Source organism: Hermetia illucens, chromosome 6, assembly GCF_905115235.1.
Source record: "Hermetia illucens chromosome 6, iHerIll2.2.curated.20191125, whole genome shotgun sequence".
NCBI lineage: Eukaryota > Metazoa > Arthropoda > Insecta > Diptera > Stratiomyidae > Hermetia > Hermetia illucens.
This window is the reverse complement of record NC_051854.1, coordinates 34525989-34542941: the sequence shown is the minus strand read 5'-3', so window position 1 is coordinate 34542941 and position 16953 is coordinate 34525989. Positions and strand designations below refer to the sequence as shown.

Below are 16953 nucleotides of genomic sequence, written 5' to 3'. Positions count from 1 at the left end.
TCTCTAGCAAGGATGACGCCTAATATTGGAAGTCCAAAATTTAGTTGCCGGCTGCTTACCGCAGGGTTGGTGAAATCCATCTTGCTATACGTGGCTCTGGGCGTGCACACTGGATAACACAGTGAACCAGGGAAGGATAAGTTTGGCATACCGGCCAATCGTGCTGAGGGTGTACAGCGCATATAGGACAGTATCTGGTAAAGCAGTGTGTGTCATCGCGGGGATGATTCCTTTATACCTTCTAGCGAATGAGATACACTGTCTCTATCGGAGAAGGAGGGTGAATCCGGTCAAAATGACTGACGGATTCCGAAAGGTCACTAGGAAGGAGCTGCACAGGAAATGGAAGCAACGGTAGAATAATTTCTTGTGTATTGAGAGATGGATCGACCGCAAACGTAATAATAATAATAATCGTTGGCACAACAATCCATATTGGATCAGGGCCTTGAAGTGTGTTAGAGCACTTCATTCAAGACCGTAACGGTACACTACAGGATTACAGTACCCTATAGGTCAGCATTGCGCTCGCCCGAGATTATTACCCTGATTTGACTCAGGTACTCATTCACAGCTGAGTCGACTGGTATCCGACGTCAAATTAAGATACAAATGCCACTGCCGCCAGCGAGATTTGAACCGCGACCTTTCGTACGACAGCCTTGTGCTCTAACCACTGAGCTATCCGGACATTGACCGCAAACATGGAGAATTAAATTACCACCTAACGCAGATCATATAGGAAGTACTTGCATCATTTTGGATTGGATGAGTTTTCAGACTGTTCCGAATACGCCGCTATACCCGAAGACCCGGAGCATATTATGTTCCACTATCCAAGATTCGCGAATGATCGAATCAATACCTGCACTTGGAAAACACCGGCGAATCCTGGAAGAGTATATGACACAGCTACACTGTATGTATCCATGAAAATTCCCACATTTACTCCACAGGCAATCTTTGAGTCGTCGATAAAGAATACTGTGTCATAATTCTGTAACACGTCACCGGTTCTCCATTGTAAGGTTATCAATCAAAACTTTGCATACAAGCATGGAGTGATCACGGAGACATGTCCGGTTTACCGATATAAGCCGATATGAGATATGATAGTTCTGCTTACAGCATGTATTGGGACCGGCAAGTTCTGACTGATCGCCATTTTCCACATAACAACCATGACGCACTGTTAGTTGACAAACCGGGTGGCTCCGCGTATATTATTGATGTTGCTATTCCCCATAATAACAAAAAAATCATAATAACAAAATACGTAGAGAAGAATTTAAACTGTGAGCCCCTGGCTTGAGAAATCAAAGAAATTTGGCATCTCGAATGGGTCGTTGTAGTTCCCATAATATTGTCAGCTACAGGTATTGCACCTAAATCCCTCACGGCTTCCTTTAATGTCTTAGGACTTTCCCACAGTCTGGTTCAAACCATGCAGAAGTACAGCATTCTTCATACGTGTTCGATGTTGCGGGAAGTTCTCGACAAATTCTCCCATTGACCTGCCACCAACACAGTTGGTTTTTAAGTAGTTAGGATCGTCCGAGCCTAAATGCTTGGCACTTAGTGCTAGTATTAGATAAAATCCGGAATCTGCCGAGATTGTAACAACTCAGAAATAAAAGTGTACGGGAAATAACTCAAATAATAGAAAACCCAAAGTCCACTGTGTACTACGTCATAAAATTTTTTTAAAGAAAGTGGATCCGTTTATTGCAAATAGATAGTGGCCGACCTGCGAAAATCCAGTCGGAATAAGCAAAAAGACAAATTTTGCGGGACATAAGGAACAATTCGAAGACAACTGCAGTATCTATTGCACAGAATTTGGAGAACAAAGGTATAGTGACAATTCATCCTCAAACCGTGCGAAATTTTCTCCATAGGGAAGAAGAAGCCACTCCTTTCCCAAAAGCATATTAAAACTTGAATATGCCTAAGAGTTCGTTAATAAGCCAGAAGAATTTTGCAAAACAGTTATTTTTTGCGACAAGTCGAAATTTAACATTTTGGGTTCGGATGGCCCGCATTGATGTGGAGAAGGCAGTGCCTACTTGCCTCAGAAAACGATAACATTGTACCAGCAGTTAAACACGGCGGTGGCAGCATCATGGTGTGGGGTGATATAGCATCTAAAGTTGGCTACCTTAATATACTAAGGTAGCACATACCAACTGTGATAGCGATGTTGGGGTTGCCATCAGATATCATGTTAGTACATGAAATGGCTGCTTTAGCATTTCAAAAGACCCTTCCTCATCGACCTAAGCGCCCGGATTCAAATCCGATAGAGCACTTGTGGGCATACGTCGCAAAGGAGCTACGAAATAGGGAGACATGAAACAAAAAGGATTAAAAATATCACATAAAGGATGTTTGGAGTTCTATTCTTGCAGAAATCATCAAAAAATTTGAAGGGTCGACGAAAAGAAGACTTCTCGTAGTTTTAAAAGCTAATGGTAACCACCGTCCGGTGTCCTGATAGCCGAGTGATTAGAGCACAAGGCTGTCATATGGAAGGTCGCGGTTCAAATCTCACTGGTGGCAGTGGAATTTGTATCGTGATTTAACGTCGGATACCAGTCGACTCAGCTGTGAATGAATACCAGAGTCAAATCAGGGTAATAATCTCGGGCGAGCGCAATGCTGACCTGTATTGTAATCCTGAAGTGCTCTAACACATTTCAAGGGCCTGATCCAATTGGATTGTTGCGCCAACGATTATTATTATTATGTAATGGTAACCACACCAAATACGCATTTACCCAATTGTTGACATAAATTTATTTTCTTTTTATTAAATTTGAAGTGTTCCAAGTTTTTTTTTTGCTGTGCAAAGCGCTAATTTTTCTGTTAAAAATAACACTAATAAAATAGTAATAACTGTAAAAAAGACATAAAAAATGTTGTTTTTATTTAAAGAATTTTTTTAAAAATATCATCGGGCTTTCGAGGTATTTGACTTCCAAATTTATTGCTTTAACTGTCCAACTTTTTAATTGGTTGACTGTACATGCACCACACCATAAAAAAACTGAGGCTGACTTTAAAAATCTGGAAAACGGAGTTAACACAGAGCTATTTATAGGTTCATTGTTGTTGCAAAAGTCCTTATTATTGTGTACGTCTTTGCTGAAAGATACTGTATTCTCCACCGAATTATGCTTACTTTATCACTGAATCATGCATTTTGTCAAATGAGACAAGGCAGAAGTTGGGATTAAATTAATACCGATGGAATCCGCACTTTTCCCAACTATATCGATGGAGTTAATACGGAATGCGTTGAATGGCTTTAAATACACACCATATAACTTATAAGTTTACGACTGGGCATGGCAGGACATATTAGAGCTAAAACCATGGACTCAGGAAATTAGCACGAAAGGTTAGCAGTTGTGTTGCCATTGAAAGAAAATAAGTGTCGGAATACGAGATACTAAGCAATTATTTTTCCGACATTAGCATAATTTATAATGTGTAATATTTTTACATAACATTTGCATGGTGAATATGGAACTATATCTTACCGCAATTTATTTCAAGATTTAAAATAAACCGAATATAAACCCCAACGTATTCGAATTGTTTTATTTGATCATGTACCAAAAAGAGTAATTTAAGGGATAATGCATAATCATTTCTTCACATAAAACAATTAAACAATCATTTGAACTAATCTTATATCTTCTAAATATAATATATGAACTATACAAATGAAGCATTATATATAATCATGTATGGCTGCGTTTTAATCTCTTCTTCCATATTCTCTCTAAATTATTACTTCTTACTTAAATTTTATAAATCACAATCGATTTCCTTTTTATGGGAAATCATAATATAATTAGCATTTAATAAGAAGATTGGTATATTATTTTCACTTCAGTCCAAGTTTTCCTCATCCGTTTCACTGAATTCTAACCCATCATAATAATCAATGTTATCATTATTATGACCAACCTTCTGACTATCAGATGCAGTAGCGCGTAACAAATCATCGTCACCATGATGTGTATATGGTGGGAAAATCTCATTAACCATAAGTGTTTGACCAGAATAACTAAAAAAAATACGGTTTTGACAATAATTTTCTACTTTTTATTATAGTAATATGCCACACATTATTGAGATGATAATAATGAAATGAGATTAACTAGAATGAATTCATGGTAAATATTGTTCATTATATGCTGAAAATGATGTTCAACTTTCTATCAATGTTATATATTTTTTCCCGAAAATTTCATGCTTGCCTCTTTTGTAATACATTAGTTTCATGTGATAAATGAACTAACTATGAGTTTCCATGTAAGACAAAATACCATTAGTAAATTTAGAACACAAATAATACATAAAACAATGATAATTGTACGACATGTATATCTTTCAATGACGAATCTATTCAACAAAGGCAAAAAAAAGCCATTGGATTATTGATACCCCACATGTTCATACTCTGTAAAAAAAAATTACACCCCCCTTGAAACTTCACACAAAATGGGACTGCTCGCTGCATATAATGGGGCACACAGACTACATGTTCTCACCAAATTTATCCAAAATCGATTTAGCCGCTTCCGAGTAAATCAGTTGTGACAGACAGATATAGAATCGATTTTAATAAGGTTTTGTTTCACACAAAATCCTAAAAACAACAACCACCAATTCAATATAAATCAGTAATTTTCAAAAAAATTGTTGATAATTGTAACAGAATAATCTTTGACATTACTGATCCTTGACACACTCAGCACCGGTTCTAATAATCAAAAGAGGAAGTTCGAAATATAGTTCTAGCAGGCCAACTAGAGAAAGAAGGCATCGGATATTTCTGAAATAAACCAAATTTCTACGCCAAACCGTTGAATATGCGGAACCGTTTTCTTTTTCCAGAAACTAAAAAATCACCGTCATCCACTTACTCATACGTCCAGCAATAAGAAATTTATTTCTTGCGCAAACTGAGAAATACGCCATTAAAGAAAAGTGTTCCAAAATTCAGGAAATAAAGATATTTTGTGATGACAACAACAATGAACAAAATTTCCTTTAGAAGACTGTTTATCCCGCATTTTGGATGGAATCAGCGCAAGATGTAGCTATCGATAGTATAACAAACCAGTAGTAGAACTTATCAAAGAAGGCATTATATACGTAACAAATTTCTGCAGGAAACTTCAATATCAAGGTATTACTAACGTCCTTAACGGAACCTACTTTATCGTAAAATTTTAAAATGATAGATTTTTTATAGGCACTCTTACTTCCAAATCCCACCTCCCATTTTGCAAAGTGACCTAACTGCAATAGATATACAAATAGATCCCTCATACTTACACAAACTACACCTTGAAAACGTTAGGAAGTTGGAGGAGTTTTTGCTAAATAATAATATATCCGCCTTCTCCGACCTGTTCATTGTTACAATCATTATTACAATCGAGCTTTCCTTCTACTATATTTCCCCACGGAGAAAAACAGTTCCGGTTTCTGAAATCTTTTTCTACTACTGTTACTCTTAATCTATAATCGATGGGGACAAAAATTCGTAAAATGGGAGGAGTTAATACATTCCTTATCCAATCCCATAATCCAAATTAACAAATTTCGTTTTAGTATTTTATTCATTTATATATCAATATAATTTACTCGATACAGACATATGTACGTTATCATATGCCAATGAAGTCTTGGGGTAGTGTTTAATTTAGATAGATATATTTGTAGATTAAACCAACGGCATTCAATATACGTACTGTATATGCACACGAAGTTAATCGGAAGTATGTGTACGATCATTTTATATACGTGGATGGATAAGTACAGTATTCGATAATAGGCAGGATTTGTTTGTTTAGGGTGAGCATAATATCTCGTATCCGGATAGCTGAGCGGTTAGAGCACAAAGCTGTCGTACGAAAGGTCGCGGTTCAAACCTCACTGGTGGCAGTGGAATTTGTATCGTGATTTGACGTCGGACACCAGTAGACGAGCGTAATGCTGACCACATTGCCTGGGTACTGTAATCCTGTAGTGTACCGTTACTGTCTTGAACGAAGTGCTCTAATAAATTTCAATGCCCTAATCCAATTGGATTGTTGTGCCAACGATTATTATTATTATAATATCTACATCTGTAATATGTGCGTATATCTTGTAGTTTGGAAAAAAATATGAAGGAATAGTTTGGATGTTTAGCCATATACGAATGAAAAAATGTGCCTAGAAAATTTTGCACATAAGATAAACACAAAACCTTTATACCCGAAGCACCAGCTTCCGGTATTGCGACTTGTTTCTATTGTCACTCGGTAAAAATGTTGGAATAAAATCATTAATTTCCAAAAACTTTGGTTTTAATTGAAGCAAGGTATAGTGTTCATAACTTAGATGGCTAAAAGAATGGTCAATACGAATCAATGCAGTGTTACCGCCTTACCCAACGCAATTTCCCTCCCTACGATCATTATGATTACGCATTATGAATTTTACCAAATCTGGTAAACAGGAAAATCTAAGTAAAGTTGAGCCGAAGATAGGGAAAGCGTCTGTCGTAGTGTAAAACTAGACAGGTAAGGTAAGAGCAGAAGTTTGCTTCAGATCGATTTTGACTATCATTTTTACGGTTGAAGCTCTGCCTGTTTCATTCCTAAATAGATAATCGTAATACGTTTTCTTCCGGTGGACTCCTAGGGCTCTTTACTTAGTGGTTCTAGGTCACTAGATCTTATCCGATTATATTCTTCGTTAATAGTCTAATTTCCTCGATGAAACTCCGTACCCCTTCTTCAGTGTCCTCAGTTAGAACACCGAGGAAGGGGAGAGTTAGTCCCTTAGTCCCCGAAATAATATATTTGTATTTATTTTACAAAATTATTAGCCAATAAAGGTCTTCAAAATTAATTTTTTACTTAAAACTTACTAATTGACCACCTCCTAGTTTTAACCATAGAGAGCTAGTCGTGTCCGAGTAAATCGAGTATGGCAACTGTCAGACAGATGAACAGATAGATATTGAATCAATTGTAATAAGGTTTTGGTTTACACAAAACCTTAGAAAGGACTGGGGAGAAGTGAATTCTTCATGAATGGAATATTAATATTTCACTCGAATCTCAATTATTCTCATTAATTATGATGTTAGCATCTTATTTGCTTGGCTTGAGATACAGTAAATTCGCGTGAAATTGATTGATTGGAATAGGACATATTTTAAGGCCTAGATTTCATATAAGCCCTGATTTTTTTCAGATTTTTGGGTTCGGTAGTTTCTAAAGTTATTTTCAGAAACTCTCACTTTAAGTTTTGCTCCTTACTCGCGCATGTTCCAATTTATGTCAAAACTAATATCAGCTTCGGAGCCTTATACATACGTACTCCACATGACTATATACGATGAAATAAATTTTACATCCTTCCTTTGCATATATGAGGAGCCCCCTTTTAAACTTTTTCTAAACCCCCACTCACTGTATGCGTGGGATTTCATAGTTTCCATATTTCCATCAAATTTCGTTTGCATCGGTGACGCCGTTTTGAAATAAATTGCTTGTGACAGACAGTTTTGTTTTACACAAAACGCTTGACTAGGAGTCACAAAAACTCATTAAATATATACTGCACTAAAAAGATATCTCATACTACTTCAAAGAGTAGAGATGAAAATGTGACCGACACATCAAAACCATTTCGCGTTGCTGCCGGTATTCAGTGAAGAACCGCTTTTTCCTTACTCCTCGTCGTTCTCGTCATGGATGCTGTCATTCGTGATAGCCAATCCAGTGACCCATGCCCATACTACTCTATGCAAATGTTATTTTCCTGCCCTTTCATAACAAAGCTAATATCGAGGAACCCATGCAAAAATGACGTGATCGTGGCATGCAAGCTATGGATCTGCCCAAAGCTGCGCAATTGAAGTACCTCTAGTCAGCTAATTGTGAAGTGCACAATGAAATTACTTCATACATGGAATTTGCAAGAATATGCATTTCGCAACTGCCGTGGTGTGGCGTCGATGCAACTAACGCCTCACATCCAAAATTTACTGCCGCGTTATACGCCATGTCGTCCTCTTACTATTAACCAAGTGTGAAATGAGGACATTTGCAGCTGATGTCTCGTCGATGATAATTCGCGGTTAAAATTAATGTGCAGATCCAAGATGAAAAACTACCCAAAAGTCACGAACGAAGGTGATTTCAAAATTTCTCCACTACATCCGCATCATGAGTGAGAGAAGTAGCGAACCCGATTCAACCGGCCGATAAGCTATAGAACGGGGCGAATGTTGAAGACGAAGAACTATTTATATAAAGTCTGTACAAGCTCCTGGAATACTGTTTGGGCTTTTTGAATTTCCATCTATATTCATCACATTATATTTTCATCTGGTTTTCCAATTGGCTAGTGCCGATGACGAGGCCCCACTATACTATGCCTTTATGAATTGGCATTTGTTTGCATTCACATCTTGTATATTCATAATGTAGAATTTGAAATAATTCGTTTTTGTTTTAATTTCATGAGAAATTAAAATAAATTCTCCTTGAAAAGTCGCAGTATTAGACCTACGAAACTGACATTCTTTTGAAAGTTTGGTTTTATTTTTGTTAACTAAAAATAATTTCACTATGTTAGTACTCGAATCGTTTCCACTATATTAATGCCATAATGCAGATTCTAATACAGTCGAATACCGATAATTCATATCGCCAGCGGACTGACGGTTTGGTACGAATTATCGGGAGTACAAAATAAAGAAAATTAATTTCTGCAGACAGCAAATTTGTACGAATTAGCCAAAAATACGAATAATCGGGATACGATTTATCGGGATTCCACTGTATTTGTAACTTTATAAAATAAAAAGCCTCTGTTCTTATGATTCTGTGTTTTTTTGGTGGGTACTACTTTTCCAATATTTAGATGATAATGAAAGACAGAAATTCAATTATAAATATAGTCAAGTACTTACGACGATTGGAATGTTTGGGTCAGTTCGTGTTTCAACTCCCCTTTGGTATTTATTGTGAATATCCTCATAATTGGAATTCCCACCGCACGATATGCCCAAACATCCTAGTGATCATAATTCATTAAAACAATGTTTCTTAATAATAATTCTTCACTTACATTAATCCTGTTCCCATACCCTGCATAAAATGGGTTTTCGGGAAACAACGTTTGAATGTCACTCAAACATGCTATTTTGAATTGTTCTGGTTTGCGCTCAATAACTTCGCGATGAAATGCTGAAATCAGTGATGTAGGATTCAAAAGCAGAGGTCCATCAGGTAACTTAACATCTCCTTGACGAATCGAACGAAGATATTCCCTGGTTGCACGTGATTGGCCAATGGCACGTGCTGATAAGTACAGCAATTTATAACCGTTCTCTTCGATTTTAGAAAACAAAGGTGCTACACCTATTTGCGCCCAATCTTTGCCAACCATTGGTAAAATATGCCCAAGGACGTCAGACTTCGTAATCGTCCCATCTATATCTGATATTACAACTTTATCGCTATATTTCCATCGAAATAGATAACATTTGCAACGAGTAGTTCCTTGATAAGCTGTAGTTACGCTAAATTCAACTTCGTTCATACCTGGTTTCAAGTTAAGACTTTTCTGAAATTTTATTAATCTTAATTATGTATATATACATATATATAAACTCGGCTTACAATTTGTTCAGAACTTAACCGGAGCGTCTTTCGAAATTTTTCATTTTTTGAAGTGTTTGCTGCGCTTCCTGTTTGATCCAATGCTATATTTTTCAAAGTGTACTCCTCTGCTTCAATCTCATCGCTCAAGCAATTAGTGTTATCATTGGGAGAACTTCTGGCGGATGTTTGTGTTCCTATAGCACTTTGATCGGCATCTAAACGATAAAATAAATTTCCAAACTATTTGTTAGTTGATCGCGTTTTACTGAAAAATTCATCATGGAACAAGGAAGAAGGGAAGATTGATACCGTCAACTAGAGTAAAAATACTTATTGGAATGTGCACACGCTCCTCAGCAACGATATGGAAAGCCTCTAGAATGCTCGCTGTTTGCAGTTTGAGCGAAAATCCCAGCGTTAGTAGAAAAATATTTCATGAATACCGGTTTAAAATTTTCAATTGATATTTACTTTCGTTTTCATTTTACAACGCGAAGCGAGTGCTGCCTTCCACTTTCCTTACGATATTATAAATTTTAAATAGTTTTTCTCGAAGCACACTTTGCTGATGCGGATCTTAAGAATGCAGAAAAACTACTCGTCTGATTTACTTCAAGTTTTTCTCCATAATTATACATCATTTATCTAAAATGACGACTGACGATTAATTAAACTCCTAATCTCTGCCCCGAAAGCAGCGTGCGCAAAAGTGGCTACAGGTGGCAATTGCTCCATTAATATATGTATAATCGCAAACACGACATGGGTGCGAATTATAATTAAGTCAAAGCCGACTTGTCTTCAAGCCTAAACTAAGCCGAAACGAGTTATTTTGTTGGAGGATTAAAAGTAAGTTGCTCCCCAATTAGTCCGCTCCGTCATCAAATTGATGCGGACTCAGGATTAGCTCAATCGTCAAATAATATAATTCAACTCCCACCCATGTCGTGTTTGCATATATATAAATGGAGCGATTACCGCCTGTAGCCACTTTCAGGCACGCTGGTCCCAGGGCAGAGATGAGGCACCGCCTCTGCCTAAACGAAACCGTCAATCGTCTGTTTGAATTACTTGGATGTTTAACCCAAAAGCAGGCCTCCGTATACTACAAGAGTGGAAGTAAGTTCCTTCCCAATTGGTTCAGTCTGTCATAAAGTTGATAACTCAGGAATACTCACTCCTCAAAAAAAATCATTTATCCATACATGAACCTCAATTTTTTAACATTTTAGGATACTTTTTCCAATAAAAACAAGTCGGAAACCGCTGGGCGCTTCAGTAAGAATATTTGAGTGCAGAGCTATCCAATTTACGTAGCCCGTAATTTATGTGTATATTTAGCATGTCAAACACTCACTATTTGATATTGATATTTAGTATTTTGGGTTGCAGTAAAGTTACATGGAAAGGAATACTTTGAGGTACTATAACTTTATCAGTAATAGTACGATTTCGATCAAAATTGGGGATATCATACTTCATACTATAATCTATATTTCTGCATAATTATAATTTCACTGCATTTTTATAACTCTAGCATAAACTTAAGAAGATTTTCGAGTCAAATTCCCGAAAACATTGTACTATACTAGTATTAACTTAATTTGAGTAGATATCGATATGGAGAGTACTTTGAGGCCTGGAAAAAGTATATTTCATGGCAAATGCCAAAGCTAAGGCTGGCTTCGGAAAGTACTAATCGAGACCTTTCACTTGAGACTTAACATGACTACATTCGGTGAAAAAAAGTACACCCCCCCTTTTGTATAAATGAGGATCCCTCTTGAACTCAACGTAGAAATATGTAACTAGGTGCGGTGTGAGCATTCACCGTTGAATCCTTCTCACCAAAATTCGTGTCGATCGGTATATCCGTTTTTGACAAAAGTGCGTGTGACGGCCACATAGACAGGCAGACAGACATAATAAATAAAAATAATAATGAAGAGATTTAAATTTTTTATTCGCCGAAAAATAAAATACCTCTTACCAATCGACCATTAGTTATTTCTCCAAACACCATGGGATACAGCGTAGCGGTAGGGAATTAACTTGATTTGTAGACATAGAATTATTTGAATAAATTATGGAAAGTGAAAGTAATCAACCCGCAGTAGAAATGGCTGCCCGATTGTCGGAGGGTAACACGTCGTCTAACCTGTTTCTCACCAACAAGGTTGCCGGTGAGAAAACGTAAGTGGTAAATACTGGCAGTGACCAATTTAAAAAGAGTAATTAAGATAATTAGATCCTCGACAGCAAAGTTTGATGATGGTGAGAATTTTAGCCAACCTCCCTCGGTGAAGGAAACGAACAGCGAGCCCGGGGCGGATACCAAAACTTGGTACGATTATCAAACATCTTGTGGAGCTTGTTAATGGATCATCAATCATAATATATCAAACTCCGCCATGCTATTAACATAGTATGCTGGTCCCAAGCCCAGGTAAAGGAGGAGGGTTTGAGGCAACGTACTCTGTACTATCATCAGTAAAACAAAAATAAAATGCTGAGATCAGGGAAAGAGATAAATAGAGTATAGTTGGAGTTATTCTACTATGCTAAATCCTACCTGATCTCTCTTGGTGACAGGCCCCGCGACAGGTCGACCAAGAAAATGCATAGAATGTCGTTACAAACATGATGATCGGATTAAGTCACAGGCCTCGGAGAAATGCTGGGGCGTCCACCTCAGTCGACGCGGCAGGACGGGCACCGGTCCTGTCGAGAAATGGGCAAGGGTTCTTGACGCATGGACGGCGTGAGGACGTAAACAAGTTAGTCCGAACAAAACGAACAAAACAAATACGTGTCTGGACGCTAAATGTTGATACCCTAACTGGAAAGACGGAGGAACTCGCAAGAGCCCTTCGGAAAAGGTGCATTGACATCTGCGCTCTGCAAGAAACCCGATGGTCTGGTTCCAAAAGCTGCGACATTGAACGCGAACGCGGTAAAAATGGCTACAAACTTCTCTATTTTGGTAACCCACACACTCAATATGGTGTTGGCATTGCCATCTCAGAGGGTTTCCGTGATGCCATTAAAGAAGTTGAACGATTTGATGATCGGCTGATGAAGCTCACCATTATATCAGCTGATCGCACTATTCACTTCTTCACCGCGTATGCACCACAGACAGGCCGACCTGATGCCGAGAAAGATGCCTTCTGACAACTTCTCGATGAAAAGACTTGTCACGTGCCTGCTGACGATTACGTAATCATTGCCGGCGACCTTAATGGTCATGTGGGTGAAAAGGCAGACGGTAACAGGTGCCATGGGGGAAAGGGGTTCGGAGCGAGCAACGAAGGTGGCGAGCGTATAATCGATTTTGCGGACACCCATGACCTTGTACTTATGAATACATGGTTCATCAAACGATTGTCTCATCTTCCCACATTCTATAGTGGGAACAATAAAACGCAAATCGACTATATTCTCATAAGACATCAACATTTTACCACTGTCACTGATTGCAAAGTCGTTCCCTATGAGACCATCGCACCTCAACATCGGCTGTTGATTGCTGTCCTGCGAATCAAGCCACCGATAAAACGGCGTGAGGAACGCACTGGCCCGCCGCGCATTAAATGGTGGCAATTTGGTGAGAAGAACGAAGAAACGATCTCACTCATACGATTGCCAACCATTACGAATGTGGAAGAATCATGGAGCCAAATGAAAGACATGATCCACAAAGCGGCCTCTGCAACCCTCGGGGTCACCAAGCCGGGTAAGCGGTACATCAACCGAGATACTTGGCTTTGGAATGATGATGTTGAAATGAAGGTCCGTGAAAAGAAACGCCTCTACCACAAATTTCTCGACGATAAAACGCCTGCTAATTGGCAAATTTATAAGAATGCCAACCGGGAAGCAAAGAAAGCGGTCGCTGTCACCCGAGCGAACCATTTCAAAAATCTTTACGATAAACTGGACACTCGGGATGGCGAGAGAGATCTGTACCGACTTGCTAAAAGCCGTGATGAACGCACACAGGATATCGAACACTTCTGTTGTGTTAATGACAAGAACGGTACTTTGCTTACCAACCGTCGAGCCGCGACGGATAGATGGCGAGAATACTTCGAGCAGATTTCAACTGAAGAATTTGCTCATCCTCCACTTCCACAATCATTGCCGACATTTGGACCAGTTCCACCAGTCAGCGCAACTGAAGTCGAGGAGGCAATAAAACAAATGAAATCGGGGAAAGCAACAGGACCTGACGACATCGCATCTGAGCTCTGGAAAGCGAAGAGCTGGGACCCAACACTGTGGCTCAGTGAATTCTTTAGCCGGGTTATTCAGGAAGGAAGAACACCATCTGACTGGCAAGAAAGTACCACTGTTCCATTATGGAAAAAGAAAGGTATCCAGCAGAATGTTCAAATTACCGTCCGATCCGGTTACTTTCCCATACCATGAAGATTTTTGAACGCATTCTTGACAACCGTATTCGCGAAATCGTTGAAATAACCGTGAATCAAGCCGGATTTGTCAAGAACTGCGGAACTACTGACGCAATACACGCTGCGCGGTTACTCATGGAGAAACACCGTGAGAAGCATCGCCATCTTTACATTGCCTTTCTGGATCTAGAGAAAGCGTTTGACCGTGTACCACACGAACTCATCTGGTATGCTTTACGACAACACTTCGTGCCAGAAGAACTCGTGCGCTGGGTTCAATTGCTCTACCATGATCCGAAAAGTAAAGTTCGAAGTATGGCGGGTGTATCAAAACCGCTTCGTGTCTCTGTTGGAGTTCATCAAGGAAGTGCCCTCTCACCACTCCTCTTTGTCCTTGTTATGGACACCGTCACACGGGATATCCAACGTCCAGCGCCCTACACACTGCTTTATGCAGATGATGTTTTCCTAGCATCTGATAGGAAAAATGATCTCGAGCAACTTGTTCAAAAATGGAATGATCGCCTCATGCAACACGGTCTCAGATTGAATTTAAACAAAACTGAATTATTGACGACCGATCCCCATGAAACACGCACAATCACTGTCAGCGGCAGTGATCTGCCCAGAACTGAGCGATTTAAATACCTCGGGTCAACGCTATCAGCCAATGGAGATCTGCGTTATGAAATTGCTTCATACATTAACGCAACCTGGATGAAGTGGCGTTCCACAATTGGTGCTCTTAGTGATCGACGTATCAACGAACGTCTCAAATCTAAAATTTATCGCAATGTCGTCCTGTCGCTCTCTATGGTTCTGAGTGGTGGCCGACTATAAAAGACAATGAACGGCGTCTTGCGGTAATGGAGACGAAGATGCTATGTTGGAGTAGTGGCGTAACACGTTTAAATCACATCCGAAATGAGGATATCCACGATCGTTATGGGGTTGCACCGATCGTGGAAAAGTTGCGAGAGAGGCGTCTTCGATGGTATGGTCACGCAATTCGTGCAAACGAGAATTCACTTGCCAAGATTGGTCTGAACATCGAAGTCGATGGTAAACGACCAAAAGGCAGACCTAAGCAACGATGGCTTGATACGCTGGATGGGGATTTGAAAGCCTCCAGATTGCACCCAGATCAGGCATTCGATAGAGCCAAATGGCGAAGCCGATCACGACGAGCCGACCCCGCTTGTGAACGGGACAAAGGCTGAAGAAGAATCATAATAATATCAATCAAAGATCAGGTGCGTACTATTAGAGCTGCGTATATTGAAGTACGAGAGGGGTTAAAAGCAAGCTATGAAAGCAAAAAAGCAGCAATGCAGTCAACGCCAAGAGCGCTCTCTTATAGATATACACTATTAAGAATACAGTAGCAATTCCGGAACTCCGTAAAAGATTGAGAGAGTCTAACGGGGAATCGGAATTTCCTCAACGTAGCCAAAAACGGAAAATAGAGAAAACTCTCTCTCTACGGCAATTAAATACCCTGCCACACGAAATATTACCATTTCCTACATCTAAAGATGATAAATGCATTCGAGATTCCACTTGAACTAAGGTTGAAAGAAGATGAAGCTGCAGAAGTGAGCTTACCTACGCTGACATTTTGCGCAAGGTTAAAACCGACACCTCGTTAGCAGAGGTGAGTGAAAGTGTGAACCGCATAAGGCGAACACAGAAGGGCGACTTATTGCTTGAATTTAAACCAGACGCAAACCAGTCAGAAGACCTACAGAAAAATATTCGAGTCTTCACTTGGAGAGGCAGCAGAAGCAAAGCTGAGAAAAAATTGCGTAGTTAGAGTGAATGTAAGGACTTCGACGAGATTATTACGAAGGAGAAGATCCCAGCTAGAAATACAGTCGATGCAGGAGGTAGATATTCTACGGCTAAGAAAACATATGGAGTCAGACAAACTACGTCGATAAGTCTAACTCATGAAGCGGCAAAAAGGCTATCCCTGCCTGGCGAAAAGATGTACGTGTACACGATAGGTCCAGGCTGTGCCAGAAATGCGAAAAAAAAGGCCACATTGTAAAAAACTGCGGAGAAAGGCTCAACTGTCTGTTCCGCATCACAGACAGCAGCACATGTCCGGTGTTTAGGAAAGCGATACAAGGATTTGGATATTGGAATTTGGGTTGCAGATTAGAGTGGAAGGGCAACTATACGCACATGCGGCAATTGTGCCATAGAAGGAAACATGAAGATTCTCGAGAACAGCTTAATAAGAGCAAAAATGGGTGGAATATCGTACAGTTGCTATGCGACACCAAGTCTTACGATGGGGAATTCAAATCTATTGTGGAGAGGCTAGCAATGGATGCAAACGACCATAGCCCTAAAATAACAGCTAGCGAATTCAACGCATGGGCTGAAGAATGGGGCAGCCGAGAAACGAACACAAGAGGACGTATATTACTCGAAGTCCTTTCTCGTCTGAATCTTGTACTTGCAAACACTGGATACGTCAATACTTTTCAGAAAAGAGAAATGGGATTCATGATAGATGTCAAATTTGCTACCGATATTTTAGCTAAGACATAGTGACCACCAGGTCATAATTTATGAAACAATTACAGTGTACAAAAATGAATTGGTAACGGAAGAGCTGAGAAATGGACAGCCAATAAGTTTGACGAAGAGATTCTTAAAGAAGTTTTATAGCAAGACACAACGCTCGAAGGAAAAGCAAACGATAAAGCTTTACAGATCGACGAACAGTTACGGCGAGCATGTGACGCGTCCATGGTATCCCAGAAGCGAGTTCCAAACTTTTGGTGGAGCTCTGAAATCGGAGAATGCCGTAAAGCCTGCCGCAAGGCCAGAAGACACAGTCA

At 39.4% G+C, this 16953-nt stretch overlaps 1 protein-coding gene across 6 annotated transcripts in view; it reads right to left on the bottom strand.

Moving 5' to 3' along the window:
* Nucleotides 1–16953, bottom strand: part of LOC119660368 (phosphatidate phosphatase LPIN2) — a 208501-nt gene that overhangs the window by 65932 nt on the left and 125616 nt on the right. For 5 of the 6 annotated variants that reach the window (XM_038068880.1, XM_038068884.1, XM_038068882.1 and 2 more), the window contains 3 exons: nt 9705–9901; nt 9151–9648; nt 8993–9096 (listed from right to left, as the gene is read on the bottom strand). In XM_038068880.1, coding sequence (XP_037924808.1) covers nt 8993–9096; nt 9151–9648; nt 9705–9901 — 799 coding nt within the window. Of the gene's footprint in view, nt 1–3575; nt 4076–8992; nt 9097–9150; nt 9649–9704; nt 9902–16953 lie in introns of those variants that run through there. The other variant, XM_038068883.1, reaches the window with a different exon arrangement.